We start from the raw sequence: 23,699 nt of genomic DNA, 5'->3' as shown, positions 1-23,699 counted from the left end.
GTACGTTTTTATGTGTGTGTGTGTGTGCGTTTATAATAACGAGTAACGATGCAGCACATAAAAAATGAATCGGAGTAAAAGTACTAAATTCATTGAAAATATGTACTGAAGTAAAAGTGGAAGTAGGAGAAAAAAATAATACTCCAGTAGAGTACAGATACAGCATTTTAGTACTTAAGTAGAGTAGTGAAGTAGTTCTACTTTGTTACTATACATCTCTGTAGGACAGTGAAGACCAAAACACATGCAAGAGAGAAACGATAGCGACATAACTCCGATCCCCCATCCCACAGGTCGAGACCCCCTAGTGGCCTGGCGAACTTCCGTTGTGTTTTGAAGTTTGCAGCGTTTCTCTCTTGCATGTGTTTTGGGGTTTGCAGCGTTTCTCTCTTGCATGTGTTTTGGGGTTTGCAGCGTTTCTCTCTTGCATGTGTTTTGGGGTTTGCAGCGTTTCTCTCTTGCATGTGTTTTGGGGTTTGCAGCGTTTCTCTCTTGCATGTGTTTTGGGGTTTGCAGCGTTTCTCTCTTACATGTGTTTTGGGGTTTGCAGCGTTTCTCTCTTGCACGTGTTTTGGGGTTTGCAGCGTTTCTCTCTTGCATGTGTTTTGGGGTTTGCAGCGTTTCTCTCTTGCATGTGTTTTGAAGTTTGCACCGTTTCTCTCTTGCATGTGTTTTGGGGTTTGCAGCGTTTCTCTCTTGCATGTGTTTTGGGGTTTGCACCGTTTCTCTCTTGCATGTGCTTTGAAGTTTGCAGCGTTTCTCTCTTGCATGTGTTTTGAAGTTTGCAGCGTTTCTCTCTTGCACGTGTTTTGGGGTTTGCAGCGTTTCTGTCTTGCATGTGTTTTGGGGTTTGCAGCGTTTCTGTCTTGCATGTGTTTTGGGGTTTGCAGCGTTTCTCTCTTGCATGTGTTTTGGTGTTTGCAGCGTTTCTCTCTTGCATGTGTTTTGGTGTTTGCAGCGTTTCTCTCTTGCACGTGTTTTGGGGTTTGCAGCGTTTCTCTCTTGCACGTGTTTTGGGGTTTGCAGCGTTTCTCTCTTGCATGTGTTTTGGGGTTTGCAGCGTTTCTCTCTTGCATGTGTTTTGGTGTTTGCAGCGTTTCTCTCTTGCATGTGTTTTGGTGTTTGCAGCGTTTCTCTCTTGCATGTGTTTTGGGGTTTGCAGCGTTTCTCTCTTGCATGTGTTTTGGGGTTTGCAGCGCGTGTGCTCCGGTCGTTTTTGTTATTGCCGCATTTTTCTCTTGCAGCATTTTACTGTTGGATTTGTTTCAGCGTTTGCAGCGCGTTTGCACGTGTCGGCCACCGTACTTATACAGGAAAAAAGACGTGTACACTCTACCGGCCTTAATGGTAGAATAACGCAACAGCGCCCCCGGCTTTAAAGGTAGAAAGGTAGAACATAAATTTTATTTACAGCCTGCAGCTCTCAATGTTTATTGCTGCTTCACTCTCAGAAACTAAAGTACAGAATTGTACCTTTAGGGGTACGATGGCTTGTCCTTGGGGCAGTACCCTCAGAAGGTATAGTTTTGTACCCTTGTGGTTTGTACCTTACAGAGACCAATCTTTACCTCTGGTGGCAATTTTGTGCCCTTATACTGAAGTAGCCTAACACAGAAAAAAGGTACATATAGGTACCTTTAGGTCTAATGATTAACCCTAGGGGGTACATTAGTATAGATTGTACCTCAGGGGACAAAAAAGGACTCGTACTGTGCCCCTATTTCTGAGAGTGTAAACACAGAAATCCATAACAGGATCTCATATCTGTGTCTGTGTTTAAGGTTGTGTAATTCATTTCTATCCCTCGATTCATTCCTCCTGTGCTCCTTACAAACATCTGGCATTAAACACGTGTTTGCATTGAATCAGTAACATGTTCAGAGTGAGGACTCAGCCTGCATCTGCTGAATGAAAGCCGTCACGTTCTGAGTCAGACTGATGTCACGTTACTCACTTTGTGGATCAGACCTCGCTGTTCACCCACAGAGAGTTTCTCTGAGGAGGAAAAGACACAAAAGACACTCGTGAGTGGCAAAGTTTTATGATTTGCACATGTTTTGTCTTTGTTGTCTTACTTTCTGGCCCAAAGCTGGATTCTGCCAGCTGATCAGTCTCCTTTATTTCCTGTAAAATCTTCTCAGTTTGCTCCACCGCCTGTTGGCCGTAAGTCTGAACCATTGAAAACACCAAATCCTGTATGTTTGGCACATCCAGCAGCGTCCATGGTTCTACATAATGAGGCCCGACTTGTTGAGTTTTACGAAAAAATGTGATCCAGAAGTCTTTGAGCGAACGGTCACTCAGCTCAGCCAACTTTTCCAGCAGCAGCTCTGTAACAGACTCCATCGTTTTTATCTGGTAATTCAAAGGAAATGTTGTTTAATTCAGTCATCAGCTGTGATTTAAACTGATCTGTCTTTTTACTTCTCACTCATGTTTTAGAAATGCAGACGGAGAAAGATTATTTCAGCTGGACATGTTGGAACCAAAGATAATGTGTGTAACATCTATTCAGTGAAAGCCAAATGAACTGCAGTCAGACTCACTTTGTGGATCAGTGCAGGAAAACATTCACCCCCAGCGTGTTTCTCTGAGGAGAAAAGATTCAGAAGTTACTGATTCAGCAGCAGGTGTCATACTCAGAACACATTTAAATGAACACTGTTAACCTCTTAACGCCTATTGTCGCATATATGCTACAAACCGTAGCTGGAGTAACCGTTGACTCCAAATTGACCAGGATAACTGTTGTTGCAAATTTGCAACATACAAATTATTCTATTTATTTTTCGTACAAAAGTGAAATAAATAATCTCAGCATTATTTACCATCTACTTAAAGACTAAAACACATATAGCTGTATTTTTTTTATATACAGCTATATAAATTCAGGCGTTAAGGGGATAAATCTTTAGATTACCCACATCCCTCCCACAAGGAAAGAAAGCAGGAGGAAGCACGTTCCTTTGAGAGAAAACACAGATCTTTGTCAGGATTGTTTTTCTGTTTCTTTCTAAAACCGCCTTCTTCTTCAGAAAGCTGGTTACCTCATGATTGGACTGCTGGTGTGCAGCTTTCATCTATTCTCAGTTCTCTTATGATGTTTTAGCAGATACCTTCCACCATCCAAACGTGCTGCTGTGCATTATGACCAAACATCATTTGTCTTTAGAGAGAAGAGGCTTTCTCCTGCAGCCCTTCCACACAAGCCATACTTGCTCAGTCTGTTTCTAACTGTGCCGTCATGACCTTTAACCTTTAACACGCTAACTGAGGCCTGCAGAGTCTGAGATGTAGCTCTTGGGTTTCTGACCTTGGGGTGACCTTTAACCTTTAACATGCTAACTGAGGCCTGCAGAGTCTGAGATGTAGCTCATGGGTTTCTGACCTTGGGGTGACCTTTAACCTTTAACATGCTAACTGAGGCCTGCAGAGTCTGAGATGTAGCTCTTGGGTTTCTGACCTTGGGGTGACCTTTAACCTTTTACATGCTAACTGAGGCCTGCAGAGTCTGAGATGTAGCTCTTGGGTTTCTGACCTTGGGGTGACCTTTAACCTTTAACATGCTAACTGAGGCCTGCAGAGTCTGAGATGTAGCTCTTGGGTTTTTGACCTTGGGGTGACCTTTAACCTTTAACATGCTAACTGAGGCCTGCAGAGTCTGAGATGTAGCTCTTGTGTTTTCTGACCTCAGCAAAGTAACCCTCACAGTGGATGATCTGAAAGAAGCTGAATTAGAGATCATACACCACTGTCAGAGAAAAAGGTTCCAAGAGGAAATCAACTCCTTAAAAAAGGGTGAACCTATCAAAAAAGAATAGCCGCATCTACAAGCTAAACCCGATTCTTCAAGACGGTATTCTGAGACTTGGAGGCAGGCTAAAACCGCGCAACCATGCCAGAAGAATCCAAACATCCCGCTATCTTGGCCAAAGACCTACGGTATTATCTTCACCTGCTTAGCCATTCGGGCCGTCCGCTTAGAAGTGGCTGCATCTCTAGACATAAGCCCCTTTTCACATTGCGACCCGCTACCTTAGCGGGTCCAAATTGCACCTTCGACCCACGTCGAGCAATGTGAACGCTTGGCGTGTCAGGGTGACCCGTGTCGCCTGAAGCCGAGTTCAGGGGGCGTGGCCTAGTGGCAGAGCGTCACATGAAACACATAAATGCTGGGCGTGTCCAATGACGTAGGCACAAGCCATGCGTCGGAGGTAGGGTTAAATAGAGTAGAGTAGAGTAAAGTACTATTTATTAATCCCGAAGAAAATGAAGGTAGCAAACATATATCAATACAAAAAACACAAGGCACTATACACAACATTGCACATATAACAGCCATATAACTCTTCCATATATTACACATATATCAGCCATATAACTCTTCCATATATTACACATATATCAGCCATATAACTCTTCCATATATTACACATATAACAGCCATATAACTCTTCCATATATTACACATATATCAGCCATATAACTCTTCCATATATTACACATATATCAGCCATATAACTCTTCCATATATTACACATATATCAGCCATATAACTCTTCCATATATTACACATATAACAGCCATATAACTCTTCCATATATTACACATATATCAGCCATATAACTCTTCCATATATTACACATATATCAGCCATATAGCTCTTCCATATATTACACATATATCAGCCATATAACTCTTCCACATATTACACATATATCAGCCATATAACTCTTCCATATATTACACATATAACAGCCATATAACTCTTCCATATATTACACATATATCAGCCATATAACTCTTCCATATATTACACATATATCAGCCATATAACTCTTCCATATATTACACATATATCAGCCATATAACTCTTCCATATATTACACATATATCAGCCATATAACTCTTCCATATATTACACATATATCAGCCATATAACTCTTCCATATATTACACATATATCAGCCATATAACTCTTCCATATATTACACATATATCAGCCATATAACTCTTCCATATATTACACATATATCAGCCATATAACTCTTCCATATATTACACATATAACAGCCATATAACTCTTCCATATATTACACATATATCAGCCATATAACTCTTCCATATATTACACATATATCAGCCATATAACTCTTCCATATATTACACATATATCAGCCATATAACTCTTCCATATATTACACATATATCAGCCATATAACTCTTCCATATATTACACATATATCAGCCATATAGCTCGGCAAAAAGACGCGGGTCCGACGCGGGTCGAAAGGCGAGTCGAGTTGACGCGGCAGCCCGGGTCGGCAGTGTGAACGCAACAGCGGACACGCTAAATTCGCGGATTAAACGCGGGTTATTCGGCAGTGTGAAAGGGGCTAGAGACTCCTTTATTAATGCTCTTCGCCGGTTTATCGCACGAAGAGGTCAAGTTGTGGAGCTACGTTCTGACAATGGGACCAATTTCGTTGGGGCAGAACAGAGCTCAAGAAGGCTATTCAAGAGTGGAACACCTCAAAAAAATAGAGGACACATTGCTTCAACGAGGCATAAAATGGATGTTCAACCCCCCAGCTGCCTCTCATCATGGAGGAGTGTGGGAGCATTTAATCAGGTCCACCAGGAAAATCCTCAATGCCACCCTGAGGACTCAGAATCTGGATGAGGAAAGCCTCCAAACACTTCTGTGTGAAGCTGAGGCCATCATTAATGGTCGACCCATTACTACCCCTTCCAGTGACCCCAACGACCTAGAGGCACTCAGCCCAAATCACCTCCTACTGCTGAGGACCAAGCCATCTCTACCTCCAGGACTTTTCAGGCTGGAGGACCTCTATGCACGTCGAAGATGGAGGCAAACCCAATATATGGTGGACCTTTTTCCGAAATGTTGCGTGAGAGAGTACCTGCCTGAGCTCAAGACGCGCCAGAAGTGGTCAAGGGTGTCACGCAACTTTGTGCCAGGGGACATTGTTTTGTTGGTGGATGAGACTGCACCAAGAAACTCATGGGTCATTGGCAAAGTCATGGAGGCATTGCCAGATGAACATGGACTTGTTCGCCGGGTTCGTCTAAAGACTAAGACCAGTGAACTAGTCAGACCCATCACCAAGGTCTGTCTGTTCCTAGAAGCAGTATGAGACGGAGGTAAAGACTGTTCTCGGCATGTCTGAAGAAAGAAGACAAGACTTAGGATTGTTCTTAAGATGTTAATTGCCCCATGGTTATATCATTCATGTTGTTTGTAATTGTTTCTAAGTTTAGAGAACAATTAGGGGCTGGATATGTATGAGGCAAGTACAGATTTGCCGATTTCTTATTTCTGCTTATGTAATTTAACTATTTTCTTTATTCTTAAAGGAGCCATGGCATGACATTTTCACTTTTTAAGGTTGTTTAACATTAATATGAGTTCTTCTAGCCTGCATGCGGTAGCCTGGGTGCCAGCCGAACTTAGCCCCGCCCATAAAAGTTTTGGTCGGGAAGTTCGGTCTGGCTCTGCTCAGTTGGGAAATCATTATGCCCAACCAAGAATCGGTCGACCCAATCAGATTGCCAGGGCGGGCTTTATACGATGATGGACAGATGATCAACAGGGACATTATCGACTACGTCACTAAAGAGCGCTTGGTTTGACTTCGTTTGAAACAAACATGGCTGCCGTTGGAGAGCTAGGGTGTGTAGATTCTGCCATCGAGTCTGTTCTACAGGATCTCCACATTGCATTCATTTTGAAAGACGAACAGAGGAACACGATAAAGGCTTTTATCGATAGAAAAGATGTTTTTGGCGTCCTTCCTACAACAAGTGTGTGTTGCTTAATCTACGTCACATACTACGTTGCTGTGATTGGTTGTAGATCTATCCAATTGAGCGAAGAGGCATTTTTTCTCCTGGTTCGGTTGAAACACGCCCCATACTCAAAACTCTATTGAGCGGTATCAGACTCACATTCTGACTAGAATCGTGAGTATGACGTAGTCAGGCTATGCCTGCGGTCCTCCAGTGGCTAAAAATGACGATAGACCTAAACCATGCACTGGAAATTATTCTCCGCCTTTGGTAATGTGATCATGCAGATGGCCTGATCGAGAAAGCTGCCGCTTATGACGTGGAGGTTGTTTCCACCCAGAGCCCATATATGGCTATGCCAAAACTGCCTTTCCCCGCCCACAGCTCTTTGGCCAGCTCATTGCGCTGTACATGGATGTAAAAAATCTGTTTAGAGCTCCTGCATAAGAACCTCTAAAGAGCCAGTGGACAGATTTAGTTTTTTCTGGGAAAGTGACGACAGAACCGAAGAGATTTGTGTATGTGTGCGCCAAATATTTCACCGACGAATGTTTCCAGAAGTTGGGCCAATACCGAGCCCAAGGGAGAGCCCAGACACCCTGCGGAGGAAACTCATTTCAGCCGCTTGTATTCGCGATCTCATTCTCTTGGTCACTACCCACAGCTCGTGACCATAGGTGAGGGTAGGAACATAGATTGACCGGTAAATCGAGAGCTTCGCCTTCTGGCTCAGCTCCTTCTTCACCACAACGGGCCGGTGCAGAGCCCGCATCACTGCAGACGCCGCACCGATCCGTCTGTCAATCTCCTGCTCCATTCGCCCCCTTACTTGGGGAAGGATCTCATTCCGTAATTCAACGCTCTATTATTGTGTTGCTTTCCTGTATGTACAGTATAGTTACATAGCTTTTTACCACAGGAAAGGGTTTGTATCGTTAGCTATGCAGCTAATAGCATCTGCAAGCACTTATCTCTGTCAACTGGGCTGTTGGAGGTGTTTGCATGCTCATGAGATGGTTAGCTCGCTCATTTTAGACCAAACCCCCCCTACTTCAAGCTTCCTGAAGAACAATGAATCCGCAAATTCAGTGCATTTCATCAGGATAATGATTAATTCATGGTTCCAGAGTCAAAACGGTCAGTCTGTCTGTGTCGTTAGCTCTGCAGCTAATAGCTCGGTCACTGTCGCTAATGTAACGGTAAATAGCATGAGGTATGCGAGTGGACACCTCATTTACTGTAACGCGAGTGTTGTGTACTTATTTGTTGTTTTGATAGCCGTCCTGCTGTTGGTGTTATGGCGCGCACGATATCTGCCTTTCCCCTGATTGAAATGACTCGCGCTACGTGCATCTTTGCAAACCAGAGCAATCAGATGAGAATGTCAAAATCCTGCTTTCCCCTTCACGCACGCCTTTTTTTGCTGTGCCTTGTGTAGCACTTGCTTGATGTTTGACTGTGTTAGGAGAGTTGTTCACTAACTAGTTCGTCATATTGTCAAAGTAAGCTCATTTCAACAGGTTTCGCTAGTTTTAGTCGCTAGCATCTTTGCCCCACATTTCTCCTCCTAATTTGCATTTAAAGCTGCAGACCCTAAACAGCTCATTCTGAGGATCCTAAGGAAAGCTCATTTTTGGGACTGGCTGTAATTCTGCACCAAGGCAGAATTTTGGGGAAAAAAACTCAGATACAGTATTAGGGGACCACTAAAGCCTATAAAAATATATAAAAGCCTCCATTTATTTTCATGGCATAGGACCTTTAAGTTTGAATATTGGTCTAATAGTCATTGATTAGAAAGTTTTATTGAATATGGCTGTTTGTTCATCTTTTCTGTTTAGTACGGGCTATTTCATTTAAGTTTAATACTGGCGGTACTGTAACTTTAAGAGGCTGGGAAGGTTACACCTGTGTTGTGAACGTCAGACCAGCAGTGGAGACACACGTTTTTTTACCGTGTCCCGTCCTATATTGTGTTGAAAGCCAGGTGTATGGATACTTGAGTGACACTTGTGGAATAAATTTCTATATTTTTTCTAATGTTACCTGGTTCATGTGGATTTTTAAGGAAAACAGTTTTTTGAACACGTGTAAGCCAGGAATATCTGCTGCTAGTCGACTTTTGCACCTACACCACTTGTGAATAATCTTTCTCTCTGTAGAATGATGGACTCCAGATAGTTTGGAAACGGCCTTATAACCTTTCCCAGATTGATGGGCAGCAGCAGCTGCTTCTCTAAGATCAGTGCTGACGTCTTTCCTGACTGATGATCAATTAATCAGTGCATTGGTCAGCAGCTCCTGGCTGCTTCTTACCCTCTTAATTCCTGTGGAAGCTGTAAATAAACAGAATTTTGTGGCCTCATCTACTTTGTTTCATCAGTTTTTCTTTATCTGCTGCCACAGCTTGTGTGGAGATGTGATTTAAATTGAGTTATAATGCTACTAAAGTCTATTTAAACAGCAAAATTTAAGAAGGTTCATAAACTTTCAAGTACCCCTGTGTTTATCATGATACAGTACATCATTGAGAAAGATGTTTACTGTACCTTTGGGTCCAAAGCTGCTCTCTGGCAGCCTCTGTGCCAGATCAGTCCTGTTCATATCCATGAAGGTCTCCCGGGTCACCTCCACACAATGTTGACCGTATATATTCACCATCAGATCCACTATTTCTCTGTTGTTTGCATCACTCAGTTTGCTCCATGGGATTTGTGGAAGATCCTTCTTGAATTGGGTCAAATGTAGAAACCACCTAAATCTACTGAGCTCATCGCCTTTCAACTTCATCAGTGTGTCCAAAAGCAGCTGTTTCACAGCTAACATGGCTGCCATCTGGAAAACCAACAGTGTTTCAGAGGAAAATATCGATTTAGTTCACAGAGAATCAGACGGTGTTGTAGTTTATCATAACATATCCTTTCAATGTCATTACTTCAGACCTTTTGATGTTTAAAGATGTTTTTCTCTCAGGAGAACACAAATAACTGAAGCATCTTTACAGAGCAAAAGATGAACGAACATACAGCACGTAGGTGAATTCATCTTTAGTATTAACAGTGTTTTCAGGGTGGAACTTTTTAATAGTGATACCAAAACTGACCTGAACACCAAATGTTCTTCATTAATTCACTTTAAGCCAGCAGCACAGTGTAGCAGAAACATATGAACCAAATCCTTCTTATTTAATCTAGTTTCATGTGTAAAAGAAAAAGCTTTAAAGTCCAACTCAGTTCTGTGAAAACCATCCAAAATGCATGATGAAAACGTGATTTTAGGCTCTTTTTGAATAAAGGCCTTGCTCTGCAGGGTCAGACAGGTGAGACAGTACTCACTTTGTGGATCAGAGCAGACTCATGCAGCTTTTCTTCTGAGGAGAAATAAAGAAAAGAATTCAAACACCAGGAGAGGCAGCTCAAAAAGGAAATGCTAAGATGCTAAGAGGTGACAAAATGTCAGCACAGAAAGGTGGAGGTGGACGTCTTCCCCAACACATTTTCCTCTGCTGAGGTGCACGTGCACCTTTTAACTTTAACTTGGAACTTTTTTACTATTTAGCACTGTTTTGAGGGAGTTTAGAACATTCCAGACATAAACGCAGAGAGATCAGATGTTTGCACATATCGGCTTTTATCTATTTCATTACTGTTCATCAGGATGGTCAAAGTCAACAAACGTTCAACTGAAACCTCTGAGATCTGAAGGCCATCTTTTCCATCAAAGGCCCACTTATAAAAGCCTTCTTATGACACACGTTCTGCTTCTGATGGAGATTTATTTCTTATTTCACACTGATGGCAAAGCTGAGTGTTAAACTGCCTCACCAAACACAGCCGACTACCAACTGTTCAGAAACCGGCTCACGGTTCATCATCCTCTTTCCTGTATCCTGACCCATTCACCATCTTGTTTTAAACCCATAAATGAAGCAGGCCTGCCGCTCATTTCCTAAACATTTATAATTCTTTTATTTCCACGTTTTCACTCTCTTACTTTTGGGGTTTGACAGCCTCTGCACCAGATCCTTCTTCCTCATCTTAATCAAAATCTTCTTAGTCTCCTCCACAGACCTTTGGCCGTAAAGCTGCACCATTGAATACACTGTGTTGTGCAGGTCTGTCATCTCCATGAACATCTGGTTGGTCATTGAATAACGGGAAAGGTAAAGATGACTTGACTCCTTAAAGTCCTGGAGCTGCATTGAGTCCTTAAAGGCCCGGAGCTCTCCATCACTCAGATCAGCCAGTGTTTCCAACAGCAGCTCTAAAGTGGACTCCATCATTTCTACCTGGTAAATTCAAACAAAACGTTCATGAGTCACAGTTCAATTCGTCAGCTGTGACACGATGGGAAGAAGCCAGAGTTCCCAGAGAGAAGCCACACATAGACATGGAGAACATGCAAACAGAAAGCTGGGATTTGAACCAGGAACCTTCTTGCTGTGAGGTGACAGTGCTGACCACCACACCAGCTTTTACATATCAGGACATGATGACAGTAATCTGGTGCTATCCAGGGCCTAAAATGAGGTGAATCCAAGCTCAGATGAACAGCAACACATGACATATTACACTGTGTCTTTATTTATGGAAGGAAAACTGAGACAGAGCCCAGAAACAGTGAAAAACTCAGCACATCTACTGATAACACAGCTGAACTGAATCTTCTCCTCAACTGATTCCTGCTGAACCGAACAGCTGAACAGTCATGACAACGGACTCAAGACAGAATATTTTAGCAGCTGGTGATGTTCAGATGAAGCTTTATGAAGATATCATCACATGACTGTCACTGAAAACAGATGGAGAGACGACACAAAGTGTGGATGTGAACTCTGGTCAGTGAAGCTCAAACAAAGTGAAGCTCTTCTTTCTCACTGCAGACTTCCCCATGATGGTGTCGTTAGTTATTATGATGAGGAAGTCATGTGTTCAGAATGTGTTCTCAGGATGATCTTTGCTAAATTAGACTGAGGAAAGCTTTAATAATTTAAGGTGACGCTGACTTTAAAGGGATAGTTCGCCTCTTTTGACATGAAGCTGTATGACATCCCATATCAGTAACATCATTTATGAACATCTTCTTACCCCCTGCTGCGTCCTGTGAGCAGAGTTCCAGCCTCGTTTTGGTGTTGATGAAGGTAGTCCGGCTAGTTGGCTGGGGTTTAAAAAATAAAGCGTCTTGCTTCTCAGAACAATATGCGTTCAACAGAGTAATACATTTGCATCACAAAATCGTTCTCCAGGAAAAAGTCAGACCTCACAATCTCTTGGCGCTATTTTCTCTCCCTTCGTATCACTGCCTGCAAACACCGTAACAGGCGCGGCTGTCGGCAGGCGCTTTATTTTTTAAACCCCAGCCAACTAGCCAGACTACCTTCATCAACACCAAAACGAGGCTGGAACTCTGCTCACAGGACGCAGCAGGGGGTAAGAAGATGTTCAGAAATGATGTTGCTGATATGGGATGTCATACAGCTTCATGTCAAAAGAGGCGAACTGTCCCTTTAAGTGTTGATCCTCTGTTTCAAAGCTGAACTGTGTGCAGTGGACTGATGTGATGTTACTCACTCTCTGGCTCCGCTCAGGTCGTTTCTCTGAGGAGGAAAGAGACGGAATAAAAGCTGTCAGCAGCTGGTTCATTATCAGCTTTTATCCGACACATTTTACCCTGAAGTGAAACCATGCTAAATGCTGTTGAATGTATTTGTGTGGAATCTGCTAAACTGTGACAGATCTGATGGAAACACTTTAATAATCTTCATGCGCTCCTTTATTTCCAAGTGAAGCTCTGAAATATACGCAGTGCTCCGGTACGTTTGTTGCCTCACCTTTGGCTCCTGAGTCGGCGCCCGACAATCTCTGCAGCAGATCAGTCCTTCTCATCTTCCTGAAAGCCTCTCTGCTCACCTCCACACACTGTGGGCCGTACGTCTGAGCCAGCAGCCGCGCGGCATCCTGCGTGTTTGCTGCCTTCAGGAAGAGTAATGAACCTTTCTTTGTCCAAATCAGTGACTTGAATTCATCAAACTCCTCTGGACTCAACTGATTCAGAGTTTCAACAAGCAGCTTCTGAGTCGTCATAGTTTCCACCTGGAAAATTACAAGAAGATATCAACCAGTACACAGAGGACAGGGAGCTGCAAACATCCAGTCATGTGACAAAGAAAGCAGCTGCACTGCACAAATATTTTGTTGAAATCGGTAACTGTGTCTCAGACCAAATGGCTGTGACCTGTGGGGTTCCCCAGGGGTCAATCCTGGGACCCCTATTGTTCAATCTGTACATGCTTCCATTAGGCTAGCTAATACGCAGCTATAATGTGTCCTACCACAACTATGCAGATGACACTCAGATCTACGTGTCACTGACAGCAGGAGAACACGGGCCTGTAGATACACTGTGTCGCTGCATCGAACAGATCAGTGTGTGGATGCAAAACTAATTTCTCCAGCTAAACTCAGACAAAACTGAAATCATTGTCTGTGGCCCACAGAAACACAGAGAAAGTGTTATCAGCCACCTTGAGACTCTCTCTCTAAAACCGAGTAATCAAGTTAGAAATCTCGGGGTAATATTGGACTCAGACCTGAACTTTAACAGCCACATTAAATCTGTAACATCAGCAGCTTTTTTACCATCTAAAAAACATTGGCAGAATCAAAGGAATAGTGTCTAAACCAGACTTAGAGAGACTGATCCATGCGTTTGTCTCCAGCAGGTTAGACTGCTGTAACGGCCTGCTCACTGGGCTCTAAACGGGCTGTAAGACAGCTGCAGTACATCCAGAACGCTGCTGCTCGAGTCCTGACCAGAACCAGGAAATACGACCACATTAGTCCAGTGCTCAGGTCTCTGCACTGGCTTCCTGTCGCTCAGAGAATAGACTTTAAAACAGCTCTGCTCGGGTACAAGTCTCTTCATGGTCAAGCGCCAAAGTACATCTCTGACATGTTAGAGCCATATGAACCAACTCGGGCTCTGAGAACCTCAGGGAGGGGTCTCCTGCCTCAGGGAGGGGTCTCCTGCCTCAGGGAGGGCCTCCTGCCCCAGGGAGGGGTCTGCTGCCCAGGGAGGGGTCTCCTGCCCCAGGGAGGGGTCTGCTGCCCCAGGGAGGGCCTCCTGCCCCAGGGAGGGGTCTGCTGCCCCAGGGAGGGGTCTCCTGCCCCAGGGAGGGGTCTCCTGCCCCAGGGAGGGGTCTGCTGCCCCAGGGAGGGGTCTCCTGCTGGGGCCCAGAGTCAGGACTAAACAAGCTGAGGCTGCGTTTCAGTTTTATGCTCCTAAAATCTGGAACAGTCTTCCAGAAGATGTGAGACAGGCCTCAGCTCTGATAATGTTTAAATCCAGGCTGAAAACAGTTCTGTTTAGCTGTGCATATGACACCTGAAGGTGTTTTATCTGCACTCTTTGCTTTTAAATTAAATAATTAATTAATTATTAATTATTTCTTGTGTTTTTTGGAATGATTTTATTGCCTTCTTGTGATTTTATGTAGCTGTAAAGCACTTTGAATTGTGCTCTACAGATAAACTGGCCTTGCCTTGCCACTCTGTTTCAGGCCCAACACTTACCGATCAGGACAGATGTGTGTGTGATGAGGGTGTAGCAACATTCCACATGTGTACAAGGTACCAGCTTGTAGTAAAACTCAGTACAGTGTGTGAATATAAGCACAGCTCTGACCCTGGTCAGGCTCAGCATCCAGCGGGAGAACAGGGACTGTGGATACAAAGCAGTGGAAATGTTCTTCCATCTGTGCGTAATGATCAGAATCACCCAGCTGGTTCTCTTCTAACCAGCTGTTTCACCCTGACAGCTGATGCTCCGGAGCAGGTTGGGTTGGCAGACAAGCACCCGATACCTGTAAAAGCCCCGCCTCCTGACCAATCAGCTCTCTGACAGATTTAAATAGAAAATAGAAAGCTGCAAGCAGCTGTATGCGAGATGTGCGCACGTTGGGGCATGCGCTGGACGCCGTAGTCGCGCAGCTCTGCCCACACGCACGATACCCTCTGCGTACGTACGAGCACATAATAACCCCAATGCGGAGGGGGTTTTGAAATTTTCTAGGGGGCGCCACTGAGCCATTTTGCTCCGCCCACACACGATACCCTTTACATACATACAAGGTTGTCAGGGTGGACGTGTGTGCCAAGTTTCATGACCCTGCGATGATGATATTGCTTTCATATCACAAACGCCATCACACGATTTTCACCGCCTGGCCACGCCCACACCGTTCAGAGTTTGGAAAGGTTTCTTCATGATTTTTTCCCCCCATGTCTTAAGAGTAACCTGGCCAAGTTTGAAGTCTGTAGCATTAAATCTGTAAGACGTGGAATTGGTAAAAAATGGGACGAAAACTCACTTTCCATCCAAAATGGCCGCCTTCCTGTGGATGTGGGACCATGGCAGCAGAGACTTTTTTGTGCGTCTGGGCACGATGAATGAGTGCACCGAATTTTGTGGTCCCACGCGAAACTAATCCTATTAAGGGGACCATTTTTAAGCTTCGTAGGGGACGCTACAGAGTAAATGAGCGACTCCATAAAATATAAATTTTAGATTCTTTCATGTCGTCGACTGGCAGGTGTCACAAATGTTCATAAATGATGTTGCTGATTTGGGATGTCATACAGCTTCATGTCAAAAGAGGCGAACTATCCCTTTAATACCCAGGGGGCAAAACCCCAGTTTTTGGGAAAACAGACACGGAGCGTTGTAAAAGGTTTGACACCAGAAATGATATCTAGGACCTTCAAGGATCACAATCTGGTCAACTAGCTGCTGGAAAGCTACAGGGGGCCAAAGACCCTCTTTTTGGGACATGTTCCTGGCGGAATTATGTAAATGCATATATATAGGCACTACAATGGCATAAATAGTCACACACCTATAAAATTTGGCAGAGAGTATCCTGACACATAGGGGGAAGCAGGAAAAAAAGATTCTGGGGCTTGCTGCCACTCCATTTTAAGATATCACCCTCAACATCCCAAAAAAGACAAAAAAGTACTGTTCGTCTGACAAATTCTCATGAAAGTTAATATTTTTCAGCGCTTTATGGTGAATATTTATGCCTAATATGTATATAGAAAACTTCCCTAATTCATAAGCTTCCATTTGAGTCCAAGATAGCCTTTCTATCTCAAAGATTGCACTTGCTGTTGCCAAAAGTCTTCTCTATATCCCAAATCGAGAATTGTACTGAAACTGAATTTCCAGTCAGTGTTCTACCAAATGGGGTTCAGTGCTGTTTCTTAATTTCTTCTTCTATCATTTGTGCAAATCAACACTTCAGTGTTTATGAAAAATATCCTATTTTGATAATGAAAGAAACAAAATTCTTGGCAGCAAAACATTTATTTTCATTTAAATTTTCATAAATTGAACATAAAATAACTATCTTCTTGGCCAGAACTAGAAAATAGGATTGTGATTAAAATAAATAAAAAGTAACCTGACATATACATGTCCAAATTACAGCAGGTAGAACAGGTTTTAGTATTAGTATCTAGCTCTCTGATTCACTGCTGCTGTCACTGAACTCCAATGTGGCAGTGTTTAATCTGTTGCATCTGGTTGCCAGTCCCTGGCAACGGCACCCTAAGTAGCATGGAACTCCCTTCTTTGCACAGGAACAGTTCTTCTGGCAGCCTTTGACACATCCACATGAGATTGTCTTGTTCATTGACACAGGCCAGGCTGGCTTTGTAGAAGGGATGGGAACTGCTTTTCCATTATCCATAGACCATCCAAATTCTGTGCATAAGGGAATTTCTGGTTTGGAAATGTGTGCGCTCTTGTCAATGAGTGTCGCTAGAGCAGCGCTTTTCAGGTGCAGGAGAAATGCATCTTCTGTTGGGGGTAGTAGCTTTAAGAGTGTTGTTCAGGAACTTGTATGCTCTAAGTTTTCCCAGATCTGAATCCTCAAAGTGATCTGCTGTGGCTGTATACACAGCTATGGTGAGGTCTCGTGCCTGGTTAAGGAGGTCATCTGTTATGGCATCGGTTGGGTTCCCACCAAATTCTGGTGCATGTTCCTGCTCTGGAGTCTACACAGCAGGAGGCTGACACCAGGATCACACTGCACACCCTCTACAGTGTCCAGAAAGAAGGAGTTGACAGAGTTGTCATACATGCAAATGACACTGACGTCATTGCCGTGTGCCTGTACTATGGTGCAATGCATCTTAGTGATCTAGCAGAGCTATGGGTGAGAACAGCCCAGAATGCATACCTGCCTATCCATGAAATGGTTGTGGCACTGGGACCTTCACAGTGTTGTGCAATGCCCTTTGTCCACAGTCTGAGTGGCAGAGATACAACTAGTTACCCATATTTCACTGGAAAGAAGTCATGGTTTAAGAGCAGCATGATTCTGGACACACCTGCACTTGAAGAATTTGGTGGGAACCCAACCGATGCCATAACAGATGACCTCCTTAACCAGGCACGAGACCTCACCATAGCTGTGTATACAGCCACAGCAGATCACTTTGAGGATTCAGATCTGGGCAAACTGAGAGCATACAAGTTCCTGAACAACAGATCAACACTCTTAAAGCTACTACCCCCAACAGAAGATGCATTTCTCCTGCACCTGAAAAGCGCTGCTCTAGCGACACTCATTGACAAGAGCGCACACATTTCCAAGCCAGAAATTCCCTTATGCACAGAATTTGGATGGTCTATGGATAATGGAAAAGCAGTTCCCATCCCTTCTACAAAGCCAGCCTGGCCTGTGTCAATGAACAAGACAATCTCATGTGGATGTGTCAAAGGCTGCCAGAAGAACTGTTCCTGTGCAAAGAAGGGAGTTCCATGCTACTTAGGGTGCCGTTGCCAGGGACTGGCAACCAGATGCAACAGATTAAACACTGCCACATTGGAGTTCAGTGACAGCAGCAGTGAATCAGAGAGCTAGATACTAATACTAAAACCTGTTCTACCTGCTGTAATTTGGACATGTATATGTCAGGTTACTTTTTATTTATTTATTTTAATCACAATCCTATACAATCCCAAGCCCCAGAATCTTTTTTTCCTGCTTCCCCCTATGTGTCAGGATACTCTCTGCCAAATTTTATAGGTGTGTGACTATTTATGCCATTGTAGTGCCTATATATATGCATTTACATAATTCCGCCAGGAACATGTCCCAAAAAGAGGGTCTTTGGCCCCCTGTAGCTTTCCAGAAGCTAGTTGACCGGGTTGTCCACCCAGGTTGTGATCCTTGAAGGTCCTAGATATCATTTCTGGTGTCAAACCTTTTACAACGCTCCGTGTTTGTTTTTTCGCTTTGCCCCCTGGGTATAAGTGTTGATCCTCTGTTTCAAAGCTGAACTGTGTGCAGTGGACTGATGTGATGTTACTCACTCTCTGGCTCCGCTCAGGTCGTTTCTCTGAGGAGGAAAGAGACGGAATAAAAGCTGTCAGCAGCTGGTTCATTATCAGCTTTTATCCGACACATTTTACCCTGAAGTGAAACCATTCTAAATGCTGTTGAATGTATTTGTGTGGAATCTGCTAAACTGTGACAGATCTGATGGAAACACTTTAATAATCTTCATGCGCTCCTTAATTTCCAAGTGAAGCTCTGAAATATACGCAGTGCTCCGGTACGTTTGTTGCCTCACCTTTGGCTCCTGAGTCGGCGCCCGACAATCTCTGCAGCAGATCAGTCCTTCTCATCTTCCTGAAAGCCTCTCTGCTCACCTCCACACACTGTGGGTCGTACGTCTGAGCCAGCAGCCGCGCGGCATCCTGCGTGTTTGCTGCCTTCAGGAAGAGTAATGAACCTTTCTTTGTCCCAATCAGTGACTTGAATTCATCAAACTCCTCTGGACTCAACTGTTTCAGAGTTTCAACAAGCAGCTTCTGAGTCGTCATAGTTTCCACCTGGAAAATTAAAAGAAGATATCAACCAGTACAGAGAGGACAGGGAGCTGCAAACATCCAGTCATGTGACAAAGAAAGCAGCTGCACTGCACAAATATTTTGTTGATATCGGTAACTGTGTCTCAGACCAAATGGCTACGACCTGTGGGGTTCCCCAGGGGTCAATCCTGGGACCCCTATTGTTCAATCTGTACATGCTTCCATTAGGCTAGCTAATACGCAGCTATAATGTGTCCTACCACAACTATGCAGATGACACTCAGATCTACGTGTCACTGACGGCAGGAGAACACGGGCCTGTAGATACGTTGTGTCGCTGCATCGAACAGATCAGTGTGTGGATGCAAAACTATTTTCTCCAGCTAAACTCAGACAAAACTGAAATCATTGTCTGTGGCCCACAGAAACAAAGAGAAAGTGTTATCAGTCACCTTGAGACTCCTGCCTCAGGGAGGGGTCTCCTGCCCCAGGGAGGGGTCTCCTGCTGGTGCCCAGAGTCAGGACTAAACAAGCTGAGGCTGCATTTCATTTGATGCTCCTAACATCTGGAACAGCCTTCCAGAAGATGTGAGACAGGCCTCAACTCTGATAATGTTTAAATCCAGGCTGAAAACAGTTCTGTTTAGCTGTGCATATGACACCTGAAAGTGTTTTATTTTAAATTAATTAATTAATGATTATTTTTTATGCTTTTTGTAAAGATTTTATTGGCCTTCTTGTGATTTTATGTAGCTGTAAAGCACTTTGATGATCAGAATCACCCAGCTGGTTCTCTTCTAACCAGCTGTTTCACCCTGACAGCTGATGCTCCGGAGCAGGTTGGGTTGGCAGACAAGCACCCGATACCTGTAAAAGCCCCGCCTCCTGACCAATCAGCTCTCTGACAGATTTAAATAGGACAAAGACGTCGGCGCATGAGCAGTGAGTCCACCTTCATGTTTGTGAGAGATGTGTCATCAGAAAGGAATGTTTCTGCAGCCTAAAGCAGACTCTGATCTCTCCAAAGTTTGTTCCTGCGCACGTTTAAAGATTTGGAACTAACGCTAATGATGTTATTTCATTTGTTTTTACAACGAACTATAAAATATTTCCTTTCCTCTTCTTCCGTAGTGCGTTTCTGTGCGCGCGCGTCTGTATGCGTTTATCTGATTAAATCTTTCTAAAACTGATGCTCCCCTCAGGGTGCTGCAGGGATGTGCTGTGTGCAGGTGTGCCGCTCACCTTCTCTGAGGAACCCTGCAGCTCTGCCAGCACTCTGCTTCAGGACTGAAACACAGCCACGTCTCCAGCTTCTGAAAGCCAGAGCAGGGAGTTTATGGGCTTTGAAAGTACTTTCACTTCCTCCTCAAACCAACGCCCAGATGGCGGAACTGAGAAACATCGTCCTGTGGGTGGATCCTTCTACACAAGCGATGGAATCTGGGGGACTTTGATCTCCTGATTACAGGAATCAGACAATAACCAGTGCATTCACTGTAAAATAGATGTATTATTCTTAATGATCCAGTTTATTTACTGGGTACAGTAAACAAGGTCCTGTATGGAAACTACATTAGTTAGAGTGCTCAAATCTGGATGGAATTATTCTAAAGAGGTTGTAGAATAAAGTCCAGAATGTATATTCACTTATGCAAACTGAATATTTGCACAAGGTAGGTCGGTGTTCAGACACGCGATAAGGGACTTTCAGTTACTGGGCGTGACATTTTCTTCCCTCCTGGAATCTGTGACAACAGGTTCTGGCGGACTGACACAAAGAACCACTTCTTCTGCAAACTGTCATAAAAACATTCAATGAAATAACTTTAAAAACGTGTGTAGACATGAATAAAAACCAGATTCAGTGGATCTGCTCTGTGAGTTTCTCTTGCTTTGCATAACGTTTGGCTGTTACAGTCCAGTCCAACAGCGCGATGACGGCAGAGGCTGGAAATGAAACAGGGTGTACTTACTTTTTGTGTGCTGGTGAATAATGTCCTCATTTTCTCATGAAGCGGCCTCTGGAAACACCGCTCAAACTGGATCAGTAACTTTGGTTTACTTTGAAATGCAGAAGTGTTTGTAAGTTCACCATCCCGCAAGTTTCTGAAGTAATTTAACTCATTTGTTCTTATTTTATTTTATTCTGTGGCATACAGAGGAGTGGATGTAGGGGAAGTAGAGCCAGAAATGACGGAGTAAAGTACCTAAAAACATGTTCTTTGGGTCAGAAATGCCTTTAAAGGCGAACTCCGTCCAGCCCGAATGGGCAGAGCTTATTGGGGAGTAAACAGGGAGCAGAGGTGGAATATAGGTGCATATAGAAATAGTTTATGTTAGTTTGTTAGTTAGTTTGTTTGTTGGTTTGCAGTTCCTGTAACAATAAAAGCTAAACAGTACAAACTCAATTAAAACAGTGAAAGTAGGCTGATGCCCTTGAAGCATGAGGCCTAAACTTGCACTGTCAGCATGAGAGCTCTATGAGGAAGTTACCCTTACAGAGCTGAAAGTTAAGATGAATCATGCAGAAATGATTAGAGCATCATATGTAATTGTTGAGCCCTGTGATCCGGGGTGTACCCTGCCCAGGGGCGGATCTACGGGTAGGCCTGGGTAGGCCAAGCCCACCCTGATTGGGAGCTGGGCCCGCCCAATCACAAGCTCAGAATACAGTTTTCCGTATGCATCATTAAACTCAAATGTTGACCATTATCCTTTAATATAGGGTTATTTGTTTGTGAAAATCAATGGAAATAAAGTATAATTTATTTTTATGTATTTATTTTAAGATTTGTTCAGTTTTACAACAGCTTAACATAATGTTACATTTATGGAAAAGCCATTACGTTGTTGCGTTTCACGTCAATACATTGTTGAGAACGTTCGAATTCCCGCTCATTTGAGGTAAACATTATGATGGCTCTGTGTTGTGTATAAATGTGGAATTTCGTTGTGCTGCTGTGCTATGGCTACACAAATTTCACTTAGTCGGTTTAAAATAAAAAGGAGTAGTGAAGTCGGTCAGGGAAATGGTCCCAATACAAAAGTGCCAAAGGAAGGTCCACCCAGAGAGGAGACAGCTAGTACGGTGGAGACGGCTACATCGGCTCATGCTAACCTGGCTCGCTTGCATTCGCCCCCTTCGGAGCCCTGTGCACCTGCAGACCTTCCTGCTTTGGACGGCAAACTGCGCAGCTTCAACAGTAACTGGTATGGAAAGTTCAAGTGGCTTGAATACAGCCCATCAGTGGACTCTGGTTTTTGTAAGCCTTGTAGACATTTTCTAGCCTAGAAATCTAGACGCCCCTAGCGACCGCAAATTGAATTTGCTCCCGGGCTAGTCTAGTCACTTGTGGTCGTTTTGCGAGGCTGCAAATCGAAACTTAATCGGGCCAATCAAATCGTGAGGAGCGGGGTCGGAGGCGGGGCTACCTAGTGATGACAGAGGTGCTACGTTTCAGTGTGTAGTTCCAGAGAGAGGTAAACAGTGGCTGCGCCCAGCGAACAGTCTTTTGATTTGGCTTTGGCAGCGACTCTAGAAGATTTAAATGTACATTTTAAATCTTTTAAAGACGAACAGATAACTGCACTTAAGTTTTTCTTGGAAAAAAATGACGTTTTCGGAGTTTTGCCCAGTGGATACGGTAAAGGTTAATTTACCAGCTTGCTTCGTTGGTCCGTCGCGCTGACTACGTAATCCTTCTTCATCACTCTGATTGGTTGCTGCGCCATCCTATTGCGTGGCGTTGAGTGCAGAGGCAACTTAACAGACAACCGTTTATCCCGCCCACACTGCTATCCAGCGTCACTAGACCCCTGTACAGCTTTTTGCTGTACGGGTCTGGCTTGCTAGGCTAGACATTTTCCCGATCCCCACCTGGAAAAAACCTTTGTCAGAGATGGCTTCAAAAACCGGAAACGTATTGGGCAGGCTTGTGAAAAGCATCAGTCTAGCAAGCAACACGCATCTTCTCTGATTAAAATGCGGTCCTACATTCACAGTCACGCACCGCAAGGCAGTGGTACTGTGTTGAACAGACTTCATGGTGATTCGGTTTCACTGATAGAGCGCAATCGTGAACATGTGAAAGTTGTGCTAGATGTTGTCTTACTATGTGCAAAAATGGAGGTTTCGTTAAGAGGGCACCGAGATACAGAAGAGGCAAGCAACAGGGGGCATTTCTGGCAACTGTTCGAGCATACGGCCAAATATGCTCCTGAAATCAAAGAAAGACTCGATGAACTGCCACGGAATGCAACCCTTATGAGCCATCACATACAGGATGATCTGCTGAAGGCAGCCAAGACGCTGCTTCTTCAGAAGATAAAGACAGAACTGCACGAACAGTCCTGGGCCACCTACTATGATATACTCGGCGACGAGTATAAGGATACATCGAAACGCGAGCTAGTGGCTGTCTGTGTCAGATTCGTTCATAATGGGTCAATCAAAGAGCGAGCAGTTGGATTCGTTGAAACTGCAGATATGTCAGCTCACGGAATATCACAAAAGATCCTAGAAGTGCTTGAGCCCCTCGCATAAGACCCTCAGCTATGCATTGGATTCTGTTTTGACGGCGCATCAGTCATGTCTGGGCACCGAGGGGGGGTGCAGGCTATTCTAAAAGAGACATTTCCGAAAGCTGTACACGTTCACTGCAATTCCCATCGGCTTAATTTACAAAGGGGTTGCAGAGTCCATCATTCTGCGTGTCAGACAGCATTTCTTTGATCGAAACATTGAAAGCTACTTTTGCCACTTTCCGCGACGATTCAAATGGTGACTTCGACAAGGTGCTTAGACTGACGGATGAGTTGATGGAGAAGCATGAAATGGGAGGCTGCTGGGATGTAACTACTTCACGTGAGCGTAAGCTGCCTGCAAGGTACCAGCAATCAGTCATAGCCACGACTTTAGGCAAATCTACCTCTGTCAAGAATGACAGTGATCTAAGGGCACTCTGGAATTGTGTACTGGACTGTCAGATAACTGAATTGAACAGTCAATT

The 23,699-nt window shown here is 44.0% G+C and overlaps 1 protein-coding gene across 1 annotated transcript in view; it reads right to left on the bottom strand.

Moving 5' to 3' along the window:
• Positions 1 to 20,057, bottom strand: part of LOC142380616 (uncharacterized) — a 55,945-nt gene extending 35,888 nt beyond the window's left edge. The window contains exons 1-12 of the mRNA XM_075466529.1: positions 19,933 to 20,057; positions 18,450 to 18,711; positions 18,190 to 18,215; positions 12,641 to 12,902; positions 12,286 to 12,406; positions 11,592 to 11,601; positions 10,804 to 11,098; positions 10,146 to 10,180; positions 9,360 to 9,645; positions 2,547 to 2,590; positions 2,076 to 2,355; positions 1,955 to 1,995 (exon numbers count right to left, since the gene is read on the bottom strand). Coding sequence (XP_075322644.1) covers positions 1,955 to 1,995; positions 2,076 to 2,355; positions 2,547 to 2,590; positions 9,360 to 9,645; positions 10,146 to 10,180; positions 10,804 to 11,098; positions 11,592 to 11,601; positions 12,286 to 12,406; positions 12,641 to 12,902; positions 18,190 to 18,215; positions 18,450 to 18,702 — 1,653 coding nt within the window. The 5' untranslated portion in view covers positions 18,703 to 18,711; positions 19,933 to 20,057. The remainder of the gene's footprint in view (positions 1 to 1,954; positions 1,996 to 2,075; positions 2,356 to 2,546; positions 2,591 to 9,359; positions 9,646 to 10,145; positions 10,181 to 10,803; positions 11,099 to 11,591; positions 11,602 to 12,285; positions 12,407 to 12,640; positions 12,903 to 18,189; positions 18,216 to 18,449; positions 18,712 to 19,932) is intronic.
• Between the last annotated feature and the right edge of the window lie 3,642 nt (positions 20,058 to 23,699).

The sequence above is a fragment of the Odontesthes bonariensis genome, chromosome 5 (genome assembly GCF_027942865.1).
Source record: "Odontesthes bonariensis isolate fOdoBon6 chromosome 5, fOdoBon6.hap1, whole genome shotgun sequence".
Classification (NCBI taxonomy): Eukaryota; Metazoa; Chordata; class Actinopteri; order Atheriniformes; family Atherinopsidae; genus Odontesthes; species Odontesthes bonariensis.
This window is presented reverse-complemented; position numbering and strand designations above follow the sequence as displayed.